Source organism: Papaver somniferum, chromosome 4 (genome assembly GCF_003573695.1).
Source record: "Papaver somniferum cultivar HN1 chromosome 4, ASM357369v1, whole genome shotgun sequence".
Taxonomy (NCBI): domain Eukaryota; kingdom Viridiplantae; phylum Streptophyta; class Magnoliopsida; order Ranunculales; family Papaveraceae; genus Papaver; species Papaver somniferum.
The window spans coordinates 105,400,991-105,416,757 of record NC_039361.1 but is presented as its reverse complement, the minus strand read 5'-3'; the positions used below and the strand labels follow the sequence as shown (position 1 = coordinate 105,416,757).

General features: G+C 36.7%; 2 protein-coding genes across 3 annotated transcripts; one reads left to right on the top strand and one right to left on the bottom strand.

Moving 5' to 3' along the window:
- The first annotated feature begins 1,826 nt into the window (after positions 1-1,826).
- LOC113276250 (UDP-galactose/UDP-glucose transporter 2-like) lies at positions 1,827-4,803 on the top strand. Its single transcript, XM_026525828.1, has 6 exons — positions 1,827-2,223; positions 2,340-2,570; positions 2,890-3,132; positions 3,411-3,512; positions 4,098-4,205; positions 4,337-4,803. The coding sequence occupies exons 1-6, from the start codon at positions 2,098-2,100 to the stop codon at positions 4,568-4,570; spliced, it is 1,044 nt and encodes a 347-aa protein (XP_026381613.1). The 5' UTR covers positions 1,827-2,097; the 3' UTR covers positions 4,571-4,803.
- Positions 4,804-6,656: 1,853 nt separating this feature from the next.
- On the bottom strand, positions 6,657-14,915 carry LOC113276248 (valine--tRNA ligase, mitochondrial 1-like). Of its 2 annotated transcripts, XM_026525827.1 has the most exons (20): positions 14,822-14,915; positions 14,603-14,742; positions 14,452-14,499; positions 14,302-14,364; positions 13,949-14,118; positions 13,796-13,868; positions 13,004-13,069; positions 12,837-12,920; positions 11,747-11,824; positions 11,543-11,626; positions 11,348-11,427; positions 11,131-11,188; positions 10,755-11,057; positions 9,871-10,644; positions 9,132-9,383; positions 8,548-9,048; positions 8,160-8,266; positions 7,907-8,006; positions 7,374-7,522; positions 6,657-7,067 (listed from the first exon to the last, which is right to left on the bottom strand). In XM_026525827.1, exons 2-20 carry the CDS (start codon positions 14,648-14,650, stop codon positions 6,914-6,916), a joined length of 3,192 nt encoding a protein of 1,063 aa, XP_026381612.1. In that variant the 5' UTR covers positions 14,651-14,742; positions 14,822-14,915; the 3' UTR covers positions 6,657-6,913. The 2 variants fall into 2 exon arrangements, with proteins under 2 accessions (XP_026381612.1, XP_026381611.1); XM_026525826.1 differs by lacking the exon at positions 14,822-14,915 and having other exon boundaries at positions 14,603-14,808.
- Positions 14,916-15,767: the final 852 nt, after the last annotated feature.

The following is a 15,767-nucleotide window of genomic DNA, read 5'->3' as shown; positions in this document are numbered from 1 at the left end:
GGATTAGACTCTATCCGTTTGGTTAATATCCGATATCCGATAGAACATGGATTCATTTATGATTTAGCCTAACCATATTTATGATTTATTTGTGATTTACCCTAATATACGATATCCGATACAAACATCCGATATGAAATGTTTGAAAAATTAAACTTAAATTTCAATTATGAACATGTTTTAAAGGGTTTTTAACATTTTTTTTCTTAACCGGATATTATCGGATAAATATACGATATCCGATAGCTTAGCCTATCGGAATCGATATCTGATTTTGATATCCTATAGGATATTATCGGATATCGAATATCCGATAATTCTTAACCTGTCGGATATCGGATTTCTGAATATCCGACGGATATTCTTCCATTGACAGGCCTACATAAAACTAATTAATCAATTTCATATACAAACGTCACTTACATCACTGAAGTGTATGTGCTAATCTCTGCAGTGAGCACGCCATAACATTACGTAATCATTTTTAGGCGATGATCGCTACTCCTGCTAGTACGATATGATATTGAATGAGGGCCAAATATTGACGATTTGAAACGTAGATAGATATTGCCATGGCTTACAGATTTGAACGACAAGTTCAATTTTCGCATTATGCAAACAAGTACAAGAAAGCCTGTCACATGTCGTGATTTTCATGGTGCGACTGCTCAGAATCAGTGTTGCTGGGAGACTGATGATTATTCTGAGCTCCACGACAACCTGCTCTTCCGCAAGAATCTTTGTTGCTTTCGTCCAACGGGATTTATAAGACTTGCTCTTCTTTTACAAGTAAGCTTTCCCCTTTGATGACAGATGGCGAACCTTAGCTAGCCATGTGGCAAGATCATTTCAGTTTCTCATTAAATTTTCTGCGCAACTAATTTCCGATGACAGAGAGTTTCTCTCCTGCCGTAACGACAAATGCTAGAGTTCTTCATGTGCAGCAGGGGAAGAACATGGGCAAAGCATTTGGCCTCACCTTGCAACTTATTACCATCTGGATGATCTGGTCATCCCAAAAAATCTCAAATCTGTCTACGTCATTGCAGGCTTGCGGCACCGGATCACTGCCGTTTCCGCAAATAACTGGGGCTGTGCTACAGCAATGTCCTGCTATGGGAGGATGTTTCCACCCCACATTTCCACAACTTCTCAGCTTTTGGAAAGTAATTTCTTGAAGTTTAGAAGCACAAGTACACTTCTGGTATCCAAACAACCTATTATGGTTTCATCCCATTTACATACACTCTCTTTCGTGCGTGAGAAATGATACAAGGATAAGTAGACATTGATACGTCTGGTTCTATCGTAATTGCGTTTTGCGACTCCTCTTTTACAAGGACATGAGGTGAGAATAACTTAGATCCTTATTATATTGTTTGCTCTAAACTTATTTAAGTGATAGTTGCTTAGAAATGTTATCTGGGTTCTTTTTTAATAAATGTAATTTCAGGCTATCATGTCATGTATTTTAAAGATAATTAACGCGTTTGGATACAAATTTGTTTCTGTTTTTAATTCATAAATAGCTGACTTTTCTGGTTTTAAAAATCGTTTTGAAAAATTATTACCAAATTAATTATTACCATTTCTTAATTTTCACCCACCAAACAAAAATATTACCCATAATTTAATACACAGCATAAATATCAATCAATTACAGACAGCAAAGCAAATATCTCGAGGTAATTCATGAATAATAAAAACATAAAAATATGGTAAACGTGTACTACCCGATTCACTTTAATGGTCCTACTCCTCCTCCTCCGTACATCGTGACTCTCCCTATTAACCAGCACCAGCAGCCTCAGCCATCCCTCTTTATAATTCTCCTCCTCTGTGTCTAAGTTTAGACAAGTCTCCGCCAAAACCCAAAAAGAAGAAAGAGAAAAATGGTGTCTCAGCCTCTGAAAATCAAAATACCTTCCTTCTCTGTTTGATCAATCAACCCCCTTTTCACTTTTCTTCTTTCCATGCAATAGTAGTAACCAAGAAGAAAGAAAGAAAGAAAGAATCCTCCTCATCTTCTTTTACAAAGACCCCAAGATTTTTCAATTTTAATAAAGAAAGTTTATAGAGAGAGGGGGGTAAGCAAAAATGAAGAACGAAGAACAAATACGGACTCTGTTTGGGATTAATTTAACAAGTAGACCAATTTGGCAACAATTTCTTATTTGTTCTTCTGGGTTTTTCTTTGGGTATCTTGTTAATGGCATCTGTGAGGTAATCACCCCATTTCTTGTTTCTTGTTTTTTTATCTCTGGGTTTCTCTCATAAATCCTTGTTTTGTCCGCCATTAATTTTTAGTATATTTTTCTTTTTCTGCTCTGTTTTTGCAGGAATATGTGTATAATAGGCTTCAATTCAGCTATGGATGGTACTTCACATTTGTTCAAGGGTTTGTTTATTTGGTACTACTTCGATTACAAGGGTTTACAACAAAACATATGGTGAATCCATGGAAGACTTATTGGAAATTATCAGCTGTTCTTATGGGTTCTCATGGATTAACTAAGGGTTCTTTAGCTTGGCTTAATTACCCAGCTCAACTTATGTTCAAATCAACCAAGGTAAAAATTTCATTCACTAATCACTAACAAGTAATAGCACTCCATTTTTTATTTTGGGGGTGAAAATTTTTTGCCCAATTTTGTTAATGTTTGATTCAATTTTCATGGTATTTGACTATAGGACTAGTTGACTAGATTTTTTCTCATGGTTGAAATTTCGTAGAAGTAGTGTTTTGAAACCTAATTCGGATTGCGTTGAATCGTTCCAGTTAGCCGAAAATGACTAGTTTGGACTATAATGTAGTGATTTGTTGAATTTGGTATTGAGGTTGTGTGTTTGTGGTTGCACTAATTTTGTTACTGCATTGGTGGAATTCAGGTATTGCCTGTGATGATAATGGGAGCTTTCATCCCGGGTCTTAGACGGAAATACCCACCTCATGAATACATTGCAGCTATACTTCTTGTCATTGGGTTGATAATGTTTACATTAGCCGATGCTAATACGTCCCCGAATTTCAGTATGCTTGGGGTTATTATGGTTTCTGGTGCTTTGATTATGGATGCGTTTTTGGGTAATTTGCAAGAAGCAATTTTCACTATGAATCCTGAAACATCTCAGGTAATTATCGTGCTCTTGCGTTTCCGTTACTGCGTTTTCACTTTAACTGAAAATCATGGAGAAGGTTTAGTGTAAAATGTGAATTCTTACTTACTTTTCACCCGGAAAGAAAAAGCTCTTTTGTGGATAATTTAGTTACAACTTTAACCATATTCTGATTGCGAATGTGAAACAGTTAAAGCGGTAAATGTGTGCAGTGAATTTGTTTGCGCCATTTTTGCGCTGTATGGATAAAAAGGATTCTAACTTTATCCCCTTTGTTCTCTCAATTTATGCAGACGGAGATGTTATTTTGCTCAACTGTTGTTGGGTTACCTTTCTTGATTCCACCTATGCTTTTAACCGGAGAAATCTTTAAAGCCTGGAATGCGTGTTATGAGGTAACGTAAAGATCAATATTCAGTACCACTGCCATCCATTCATAAGTACTTTTCTTGCATTTCTCTTTTCTTAGTGTGATAAAAGTCAAGAACTTCTGATACCAGATTGGATCATCATTAATGAATTTCATTAAGTTTACTTGGTAATTTTTGTTTAATGGATACTGCTTACCTGTTAAGATCTGTTTGCAGTTCCTAGGTTGTTATTTTATTGCATTAAAAGGTACTTCTTGCACTTCATTTAACACTCCATTTAAAGTCGAGTCGCGTAACGTGCCAACTGCGGAATCCTAAAGGCAACTTGCCATTTTTTCTATTAAGTTGACAATTCTTTTCCATTCTTCCAATGCATATGAGTAATTTATAAGGTATTCTGCCATGCCGGTGATTTCCCTGATACAGTGTCACTTTTTCATTCTTACACTATGTTGACATTTTCTGCTTAACAAAGATGATACCTTCACTTAGTAGATTATCTTTAATTCTTTATTAACCGTCTTTCTATTCTTCTTTTTAAATACAATTAAAAATAGATTGAACTCTTAGATCTTTTGTTGAATTTCTACTTCTTTATCTTGACTACAGCATCCATACGTATATGGAGTATTGGTGTTCGAAGCAATGGCCACCTTCATTGGTCAGGTATCTGTTCTGTCTCTCATTGCAATCTTTGGAGCTGCCACGACTGCTATGGTACGTTACTAAATCCATTATTTGTCTTACATTTTTTATATCATATAAATACACATACCCATTGTTTATATATGAAATTGATATAAAGATTCCAGATTTTCATTTTATTATTACTTTTTCAAACCCCACAGATCACGACAGCAAGGAAAGCTGTAACACTACTGTTATCATATCTGATATTTACGAAGCCGCTAACTGAGCAACACGGAACAGGACTCATTCTTATAGCCATGGGAATTGTATTGAAAATGTTGCCTGAAAACAAAATCCCCACTTACAAACCTTCTCCAATTCCAATGAAGTCTTATGACAATGAGAAGAAGACCCTCACAGAAGATGACGAAGAAAAAAGACCTCTAGTCTGAAAAATTTGTTAGTTTACTTTGTAATCTGCCACACATACAAAAAATGGGACAAAATAGGATGTGGTTTACATTTTAGTTTTATCGTATGTGGTGCGTAGTAAAAATACTCGCAATGGTAAAAAAAGAAGTCATAAACGAAAGATGTAAGTCTTAAGTTTTAGTAGAAAAGAAAGTTTAGAGCATAGAAAAGTTTCATTATAATTTCATTTTGTTGATTTGGTTTTGGGTTTTTTCGGCTCATTTTGTACTTAATAGCAATTCAATTTTTCGCATACCAGTTTCTTCTTACTGCGTAAATTCCATATCGTGGTATGAATCGATTAATCTTCTTCTGTCAATGCGTCCATTCGGCTTAAGATAAGGCCAACCCCGGTTACCTGAACTGCCGTGAAAGGCCAAGCTCTAGCGCTACAACCTGGCACTTCTGCTTTGATCTGCTGATAATCAATGGAATGGAATCTTTAGGACAAAATTTTGTTGGACAATTGCTGGTGTCTGTCGGTCCCCCGGCGGCTGGGCAATATGAAACTTAACCATTACAGGTAACTAGTACAGTGAGCTCGACTCTACAAGCAAGTGCAGCCAAACTGATCACAACCACATTGTGAGAGCATAAGATAACAAACAAATTAACACCAAGTACGAAGATGACAAAAACATACTCCCTCCCTCCATCCCACTATTAAATGACCTGCCTTATAACTAAATTTAGTTATAAGATAGGTCACCGGGATGGAGATAGTAGTTTCCAAATAATTGGGGCCTTCTTCTGTAATCTTAATTGTAGATACCTCCATCCAAGATGACAAAAGGCCAGAACTTCTTATTCCTTTGCCACCACCACCAAAATATCTACAGCATATTTTCACATGCATCATCAGCATAATCAAGAATAAGACCAATACTTCTACTGCACTGCAAAAATCAGTCACATTTTGGAATTCATTACCTACTTCATTTTTATAGGTATAAGAAAATTCAAAATTGGCAGCAAAAAAAATGGAAGTTTTATTATAAATTTTTTGGAATTGCATAACCACACTACACTTGTACATGGACTTGTTAACGGCATGATAAAATGAATGAGCAAAGGCCTGGATTTCTTAGTAGGAGCAAAGTCGCAATCTATTTGTCCCACCCTTGAACAAAAAGTCTTCAATCAAACTTATCAAAATAAGATGATTTTCATCTTCTTCCTTTTCTGAATTGGTTCCAGTGAGATATAACCATTTATAGTGACAGAAGACTGTTACACGACTAGAATTCTTCTAAGCATTTAATTTAACATATTTAGCATTATTTATCCAAAATATAATGGGGACCAAAATGTGCCACATTTTTTTTATACAGAAAATATCTGTTTATTTTTTGTATTATGATTAGGACCACCCCCAGAACAGAAAATGAAGAAAATATTTTCTTCGAAATCGAATAAGACATACGTCAAGGGCCAGTCCATCATATACAGTGTTCACTCAATTCCTTGACCATCATATTCAGTGTTCACTGCCTCAATTCATTTGGTCGACATTGGAATATCTAAATTTCGTATTGAATAATTTTGTTTTGGTTTTCCAAATAACTAGAAATCCCAATTAGTAATATAAGAAAAGGTATCTGAATCTACTATGCTTAAGTTTCTGAGCAGTTTCATTGATCATGTTTCCCTGCACACGGCACGGCTCATTTTTTGCGCCACTACCATAAACTTGGATACTCCATTAATAGATTATTCAAAGGGAGAGAAACAGAAAAAGAAAAATTAAAAAAATTCCACTTGTATAAGACTCTTGTCTACAAAATTACTACATAAGTCAACTGTTTGAATCACAAGTGCAATGACTATGGCCAGTTGGAATCAACGAGGGTTCAATTAGGATAGGATGCACGAACGTCCAACTTGCATGAAATTCAGGACTTGAAGAGGTTCATACTACAGTGTCCTGCGGAAAGAGAAAAAAAAAAGTAACTCTGGTTCCCAATGCTTTCTTGAAATCAACCAAGCAGTACTTTAAAGCCAAAGTATGGGTTCCAACTTCACATTGCCTAGCACTCATGTTAGTCATTTGTCGTGTCAAAGCCAAACAACAAAACAAGACTAGTCATTTGACCTTCTTGTGATATATTCTTACTCAAGAAATGGTTTTCTAACAATAAACACTATCAAACATTTGAAGAAGGAAAAAGATGGAACACTCAAAATTTTAATCATATATTCAGTGAGTCAAATGTATCAATTTGAATCAAGTGGCAGAAATTTTCCACCAACGAAATCCCTAAGGAATCTTAAAGCTGTCAGTAGTTTCAATCCATCTGTGATTCTAATCCTGAGACAACTAGAACTCAAGGTTGTTCTAAAATCTCACATGCATCTTCGACAATCTTCAGCTCTTGCAACAATTTGGCTAGCTTCTTATCATTTTCTGCGCGAATATGCTCTGGAACCTTAACTTCATAACCTATAGAGTTCATCTTTTGTTGCAAAGTATCTCTTTGCCTGCGGAATAATAAATATCCAAGAGAGAGAATCAGGTCAGAAAACTATTTGGCAGAAACCCACGTCAGGTGCAACTAATCTTGACAAATAAATTAAGTCTTGACAGTTGAGTTTTTTCCAATTGAAATGAGGGCATGTTGAATCCAAATACAACCTAATCTAACCAAACCAACATGATTCATACAAAATCATGCTAATACTGAAAACTGTAGCAAACCATTCGATTAGTGTGCTATTCGTTTTGTTGATCATCGAAATTATATACAGATCAAGAAATGTATTTATTTAAGCAATCGAGAAACTCACTTTTGTATATCATCCTTCCTTTTCATTAGTTTTTCCCGTTCAGCTTCTGCATTAAGCGATCCTTGGGCCTGTTGTAGATAAGTTGAGAAGTGCTCGTTTGCAACATTAACAAGACATGTTGCAAGGTTAGCATCATTCTCAGCCACAATCTGCAAGAAGTTTAACCCCATACTGTTAAGAGGTTGAATATACAGGATGATGAAAACAAAAACAAGCACATATTCCATTAGCTTCACACATACCAAATTCAATTGGTCACAATGATGAGAACAGTAGTAGTATATATATTTCCAATAGTATATATGCAATTTTCTGATGGAACTTGGGAACCAAAATTGACCAAATATCTAGAAGTTAAACCTAAAGCGCATGGAACTTCTACAATAAAACTCTACAAAGGGATGGTTTGTATCATCAAAAAAATTGATGTAGAGAGCAATCTAAGACAAGAACCTATATATTATGAAGTGGAGACTTGAAGAGAGTGCTAAATTCTAAGCAAGTTCAAGAACCAAGATCAAATGTTAACTAACCTCAAAAGATGACAATGAAGCAAGAGTTGATATCTCAAGTTCACGGCTTCTGATAACATCTCCAACAGCGTCCGACCGGCAAACCACAAAAGCTGGTTTCCTGCAAACAGAAAGATTTCAAGGTAGATGTCAAGGCATCTCTAACTAGAAGCTTTTCAGATATTAACTGAAAGCGTCCCTGTTAACATTTGCAAAAGTATCTAGTCTGAACCATCTCATTTAGTGATCAAAATCCGAACTTCGTGATTTTTACCTTCCTAGCCTTTCATTTGGAGGTAAATTAGCACGGATAGATCTAATTGACTTCACAAGAGTTTCAACCAGATCCATCTCACTTTCAACTGCTTCATTTGTCCACTCCTGCATGAGAAACAGATGTACCAACTTTTTAGCTTATAAGGAAACAACCATCAGACAGGAAAATATTAGTTACTCCTATGTAGTGAAACAATAGATGTATTTCGCATAAGAGTGACCATAGGAATCTTTATGCCCTCATCCAATTATGAGGCTGGAAGCTTAAGTCTGGAGCCTATTAAGAAAGCTTGAGCAAGATATTTTCGCACACTCAAGTCAGACCATCCCGTTTATTCCCCCGAATTATATAAAAGTTTCATGATCATACATATCTTTTGACTAACCTTTACAACTGACGGGTACTCGGAAATCATGATTGATTCCTTCTTGGCACAGTTTCCGGCTACTTGAGGAAGACGCTGCCACAATTCTTCAGTAACATATGGCATAAATGGGTGGAGCAACCGCAAACCATTGTCCAAACAAATCCACAGAGTATCACGTGCAGCACTCCGTTCATCATTAAACTTATCATCCCCCACAAAGTAAGGTTTAATTGCTTCGATGAATATATCACATAATTGGAATTGCCACCATGAATATACTGCTGTGGAAGCATCAGAAAACTCGTAAGACTCGAGGGCTGCAACTGTCTTGGATATGGCTTTGTTCAACACTGACAGTATCCACTTGCAGCTGAATGGAAGAGAGTCTGGATTTAGTTTCGCGGGAGGAACGTAATTGTCGCCGAGCTTGGTCATTGCAAAGCGAATGGCATTCCATAGTTTGTTGCACCATTGTCTATAACCAACAACTCTTTGGATATCCAAATTTATCTTATCCGACTGGAAGCACAAGATACAAATAATTACTATAATAAGCTAAGGGAAAGAAATCAAATACATCAGTAATGAGCAAATAATCAAACCTGAGCTGTATAAGAGACAAGGGCGAACCGCAGCGCATCTGCACCACATTCAGCAATGCCATTAGGGAAGTCTTTCACTTGTCCCTCTTTGGCAACAACTAGCTCATTAGGATCCAGGTTACCCTCTTCCAGCCTTTTGTGCAGGTTTTCCAAGGTTACCCCATTTATTACTTCAAGTGGATCAATCACATTTCCCAAAGATTTTGACATTTTACGACCGTGTGCATCACGAATCATTGGATGCAAGTAAACCTACAAATATATGTCAGATTGTCAGGTGAATTTTTTGGCTGGCATGAAATATTAGGGCGAATCGACTAGAACAAAAGAATAGGGAAAGAAAAGAAGCAAGGTTAAAAAAGGACACAAGCTGCACAAAATTTTTATTCGACTACACCAGTGTATTTTTTAATATGTATTTCATAAAGAGAACGCCTGAACAGACTGTGAAGATTCACCTACAAGTGCAACAGTTTATGATATATGCAAGGAAAGCAAAATATCTATTCTACAGCAATATCTAAACATGCGAACCATATTTTTAATCTAAATTCCAAAACTTATCTAAAACGTCTTCTTTTATTTGGATAAGCCTATACATGATTTATACATGCTGTTGGAAAAGAACTATCACATGGTGTGTGTGTGTGTGTGTGCCTACTTATTGCTAGTATGCACACATTACTATGTCAGACATCAATTTTTTAAATTTTACCACCAAGACATCCAATCAATCTACCTTTCTGAAAGGTACATCACCACCGAGCTGCATTCCTAGCATGACCATGCGTGCTACCCAAAAGAAGAGAATGTCATGTCCAGTTTCAAGAACTGAAGTTGGATAAAATGCTCTAAAATCAGCAGTATTATCAGGCCATCCCAGCACAGATAACGGAAACAATCCAGAGGAAAACCAAGTGTCCAATACATCCGGATCTTGAGTCATCTGAAACTTCTTTCCACCAGAGATTTTATTAGCCTCGGATAGAGCTTCCTCTTCATTTCTCCCAACCACCCAATGATCAGCATACACACCATATTCTTGTAACTGGTCATCCTCCAGTGTAACATACCATGCTGGAACACGGTGTCCCCACCACAGTTGCCTTGAGATGCACCAATCTCGGATGTTTTCCAGCCACCTTCTCCACTCAGCAGTATACTGCTTTGGAATGATTTCAATTTTCTTACACTTCTCATCCACGACAGCATCGAGAGCTTGCTTTGCCATACCATTACAATTAACATACCATTGGGGCTTAATCATCGGTTCCACAACATCGTTAGTCCTTGAACAAACACCAAGACGCATCTCGTTATTCTGAGCACCTTTATAGAGATCCTTCTTCTTTAGTGCCTCAATAACAGCTACACGAGCTTCAAACCGTGGCATGCCCTTAAAAGCTGACCCACCATTGCTGTTAATTAATCCTTCATTGGTCAAGATGTTGATAAATTCCAGATTATGACGTTTCCCAACTTCAAAATCATTTGGATCATGAGCAGGTGTGATCTGGTAAGATTCATGACAGGAAAATTAAACGCCAAACACAAATAATAATAACCAAGCCACTTGAAAGCCAAAAAATGTAATGAGTCTCACTTGAAGTCAGATCATATTACCTTAACAGCACCTGTCCCAAATTGTGGATCGACAAGTATTCCATCACAAATAATGGGCAGTCTCCTTCCATTGAATGGATGAATTGCATACTTTCCATGAAGATGAGTGTACCTCTCGTCTTCAGGATGGACAGCTATGGCAGTATCACCTAACATTGTCTCCACTCTAGTTGTGGCAACAACTATCTCGCCCAACTCCCCCTCCAAAGGGTAAGCAAAAGATGTAAGTACACCAAACTCTACTGGGGTATCATAACCGGGAACCTTTAACAGCGTTCTTTCCTTTATGTCTTTGTAATCCACCTATAAAACGAAGCAAGATCAGGAAATCGGCATTTTCACGAGAAAATGAACCACTTAAAGTTTGTGCTCATACTTCGATATCAGATATAGCCGTCCGCAAGACGCAATCCCAGTTCACAAGTCGGTTATCCCTAATAAGAGAATTCACACATTACAAGTTACCAAAATGAATAAGAAAAATGCATTAAGAACATAAGACTGAACAATGCCAAAAAGATACAACAAGTAACAAGCGCAACAAACTTGGGACAGAAAAGACTTGAGCAAAAAGATTACAGTGTCAGAAGTACCTATATATGAGACGATCTTTATAAAGGCGAACAAAAGCTTCAGTCACAGCCTTCGATCTTGGCTCGTCCATTGTAAAGCACTACGACAACGAGACAATGAAAAAACATTATATGGTAGTGCCAGAAAGAGCCGTACTTATTATTTTTTAGTCGAAGTGAAGTAACAAGGGATAAGAAAGGCACTGAATTCTGTACCTCACGAGACCAGTCGAGAGAGACACCTATCCGCCGTTCCTGATTTAATATTGTATTTTCATGCTCATTCTTCCATTTCCATACCTTCAGAGCACAAGCATAAACCAAATAAAAAAATTGTGATTGTTACTAGTTAAAAAGGTATTTACTGGCATTATCTTATAATTCATGCCTCAGGACTAATCACTGAAGTTCAAAACTCACTTCTTTCACAAAATCTTCACGACCAATATCATGCCTTGTTCTTTTGCTATCACGCATTATCTTTTTCTCCACAACAACCTGCAAATGGCATCCTCAGTAATTGGTTAGGAGTAACAAACAACCTGCAGTAAACACCTCTCAGAGAACATAAAAGAATTTAAAGAAGAAAAGCAGAAACTATAAGTTTCTAGAGACCAATCAGTGATCAACTTAAACCTGGAGGTGTTGCATATGCAAGATGTATCATGTCATCAGAGCAATGTGTCACTACTTCGGTCTTCCTTTCTTTTACTACTTACTACATATGCTAAGCACCTCTAAAGTGCCGGTGCAAATTATAAGAAGCCTGGTGGCAAATAATCCACAGATTGTTCAGTTCATACACTCAGTCTCTCTTCCATTATTAACGACTCGTTAAAACCCCAAATGGTTTAGAAAATATTTGTGCAAGCACAGAAATATTAAATGCAACTTGGCCATGTATCAAACAACAAGTAACAATAGATGATACTTTAACATGGAAGTTACTTTTTTGCTTTCGTATGCAAAAGCATGTGCCTTTCCACCAGTGTACAGGTTAACACTCGCCAATAGCACAGCAGTTTATCATGTATTAAATATTAATGTTAAAATCACATTATGTATTAAATATTAGTGTCAAACCCGGTAAGTAAGTCTCTGATGTTTTTTGTTTATTCCAAAGCCTTGGGTATGTAAATCTAGCATTAGATACAAGTAATATTGTACTCCCTCCATTTCTGGAAAAGAGATGCCATCACTTTTTCATTTTAGGTATCTCTTTTCCAGAAACGGAGGTAGTATGTTGTGTTTATTTACTCGTTACATATGTATACTAAATAGATACAATCTTTTTTGTTTACCATATTTCAGCGGTGTCTAAACAGTGAACTTGGAGTCTCATAATTTGAGTTTTATATAGAATATAACTCAACTATTTATGACTAGCACGGCAGCTGTTTCAAGCTCAAAAGAAAATATTACTTTTACTAAATCAGAGAGCATAGACATCGGGAACCATCTAATTAAAACGTTAAAACTACAAAGACAAAAAATTAGTAAAAAGAGGAACCTGTGTCGCTATGCCAGCATGATCCATCCCTGGGACCCAACAAACGTTGAAGCCAGACATTCTCCTCCAACGACAAATTGTATCCTGCATTACAAAGATAACAATTGTCACTAAGTATTACATACTAAAATAACGATTAGTTAACAGAAAAGAGAAGAAATACAGACCTGAATAGCAGCAGTTAGAGCATGGCCAATGTGTAGGGCCCCAGTCACATTCGGGGGTGGGAGTACCTGCATGAGATTGCACAAAATGCCAGCTAATGGTTAACAAACCCAAGTCCAAGATAGGAAAGAAAAAAAAATTCAGGGACAAGAATAGATGTAGCTTGACAGAAATCATGCCGTTTGAAAGAGATGATCCTCTATATAAAAACAATATCTCAGCAAAATTTTCTTTTCTCTGCTCTACTCTTTCTTAAGAAAGTTGATGGTGTTACCAACATCCGAACACCAGGTAAACAGTATATTAAAAATACTTGTATTAAGGAAAACGTTATTGATTTCATATCATACTTCTAACATTTGGATGTAGTTTTAAAACGTAGAATTTGACCTAGAAGAATAAATTATAATCAAGCGTGATCATGTGCGAAAGACACGGAATACACATCACATTACTACATGCAAGTACCCTCAGAAGTGTCCACGAGCGATAGCGTGCCCACGCGACCAAATGAACAAAAAAAGTGACGCACTAACATAAAGTAAACTTCAATCAGAACTCACATTTGGATGTAGTTTCATATCGTCCTTCTAACATTTGGATGTAGTTTTAAAAACATAGAATTTGATCTACAGTAAATTACATTCAAACGTGATCATGTGCAAAAGACACGGAATATACACATCAGATTACTACAGGAAAATACCCTCAGAAGTGTCCATGAGTGATAAAGTGCCCACACGACAAAAATGCACAAAAGAAGTGACATTAAAAAAACTTCAATCAGAACTCACAATTGTGAAGGCAGGTTTAGTACTGTTAGCATCTGCAATAAAATAACCTGATTTCTCCCACCATGCATACCACCTACACCATAGAAGCACACAAGTTATATACATCACCAAACCAGAGTTCATTTAGCATATAAGTACGACTTTAATACTTACGATTTTTCCACCGCAGCTGGACTATACTGCTTTGCCATTTGACGGGAAAGATGTTTCTTCTCTCCAGGATTAGTTGCAGGGTCAACATAATCCTCAAGATTTTCTTCCACAGCTTCTTTCTTAGCAACTTTCTTCTCACTTTTCTTACTAGCAGCAGCAGCCTTCTGTGCCTGTATAGCATCATCGCAAAAGTCAAAACAAATTCAGTTCCATATTTTAAACACCCAAAAAGACATTAACCTCAACAGCCTAGAATCTAAACATTACATAAACATAATACCAAGCTTAAAATCACTTCAAAGTCTCCTCATAAGTCATAATATAACTAATAATCCACAAAATCAACAATTCACCTGGTTTTTCGCCGCTGCTGCTTTCTCCAACGCCTTTAACTTCTTCAATTCTTTCTCCTTAGCCTATAAAACAACAACAGAATCAATACAATGCAGCAAGAGTTGGTAAACAATGATTTAGATGGAACTGAGAAAAAAACAATCACAAACCTTCTCTTCTTTCTTCTTCTTCCTCTCAAGTTCTTCAGCTGTCTCAACCTAAAACCACCAATCTAAACTTCAGTATCAACAGTTCATAACACCAAATTCTATTCAATCGGAACACAAAACTTGAAAATTCAAATCAATCGGGAACTTTTACCTTTGGAATCTCCGGTTCCTTCTTCAAATCTATCTTGTTTTCTTCCATGTTTGTTACAATTTTAGATGAAGAAGAAGACCACCACCGTGTTTCTGTAAATTGACTTCTAGAACTGATTAATTTCGTTCTCGATTTGAACCCTAAACCAAGAAAATGTCTCAACATAAGTTGTTTATTCGGCACATTAGAGATAAAAGATGGAGATAGAGAGAGATATACCTGATGAATGCCGATGTCAGATTTAGGGTTTTACGAGAATATGTTTTCTCCTCCACAATAGTTGTGCAAGTCAAAACTGAGTCTTAGAACTTGGGTTTTGATTTCAATCGTGGCCCAATGGCTTTTTACATTTATTCCATTCGACTAGGATAATCTGGTGTTTGTTTGGATACCAGCATTAAAAGTCAAGTTATTCTTTTGTTTCATTTTGAAATTGTATACTCAAACTAACTTCTGTATTTTATTATTTCTAAAATTCAAAACACAACTTTCTTGGTGATATCCAAACATGATGTAAATTAGGTACAGAATTTGGCAACTTAAGAGCCAAAGTCTTTCGAAATCAAGTTAGGAAATTCTATTCTAAGTGTAAGGACTATGGGTAGTCCCCAAATAAAGACTGACTCTTTCATATGAAGGAGGACTCGCTCAAAGAAACGAGTTAACCCACTATGGGCAAAAATTAAAAGAAGCACTACACGGGAGATAAAAAAAAAATTGAAACTAAAAAAAAAAAAAAAACATCAACATGGGGGACAGTCCCCCGTGTGTATCTAAAAAACTGCCAAACTGGGAACCGCCCCCCGTCCAGTGCAATTTTTTTGCTACACGGGAGACAGTCCCCCATGTAAGACAATTTTTTCCTCCCCCGTGTAGCTTTATTTTTCCATACGAGAGACTGTTCCCTGTCTAGTGTTACACTACCAACCACTCGTTGAGTTGAAATAGTGTGTGAACAAGTGGGGGTGGGGGGTGGGGGGGTAAGGGTAAAAACTACCCATAGTAGCCTCTAATCAGCTCAAATTGGTAGTTTACCTTTTTAAATGAAGGAGTGACACTACCCATAGCTCTTGCTCTAAAACTTAGTCTTGTGGCCTTCCAATCTAGCATCCATACTGGAAGTCAACGTTAGCTAGAATAACCCCCTAAGTCTTATGGCAATTTT

Coding starts and splice junctions, on each gene's coding strand:
- LOC113276250 (XM_026525828.1), top strand. CDS start 2,098: ATGAAGAACGAAGAACAAATACGGACTCTGTTTGGGATTAATTTAACA. Junction 2,224..2,339: donor TTGTTAATGGCATCTGTGAG/GTAATCACCCCA, acceptor CTGTTTTTGCAG/GAATATGTGTATAATAGGCT. Junction 4,206..4,336: donor GAGCTGCCACGACTGCTATG/GTACGTTACTAA, acceptor CAAACCCCACAG/ATCACGACAGCAAGGAAAGC.
- LOC113276248 (XM_026525826.1), bottom strand. CDS start 14,767: ATGTTGAGACATTTTCTTGGTTTAGGGTTCAAATCGAGAACGAAATTA. Junction 14,500..14,602: donor AGGAACCGGAGATTCCAAAG/GTAAAAGTTCCC, acceptor TGGTGGTTTTAG/GTTGAGACAGCTGAAGAACT. Junction 8,007..8,159: donor CCAAATGAAAGGCTAGGAAG/GTAAAAATCACG, acceptor TTCTGTTTGCAG/GAAACCAGCTTTTGTGGTTT.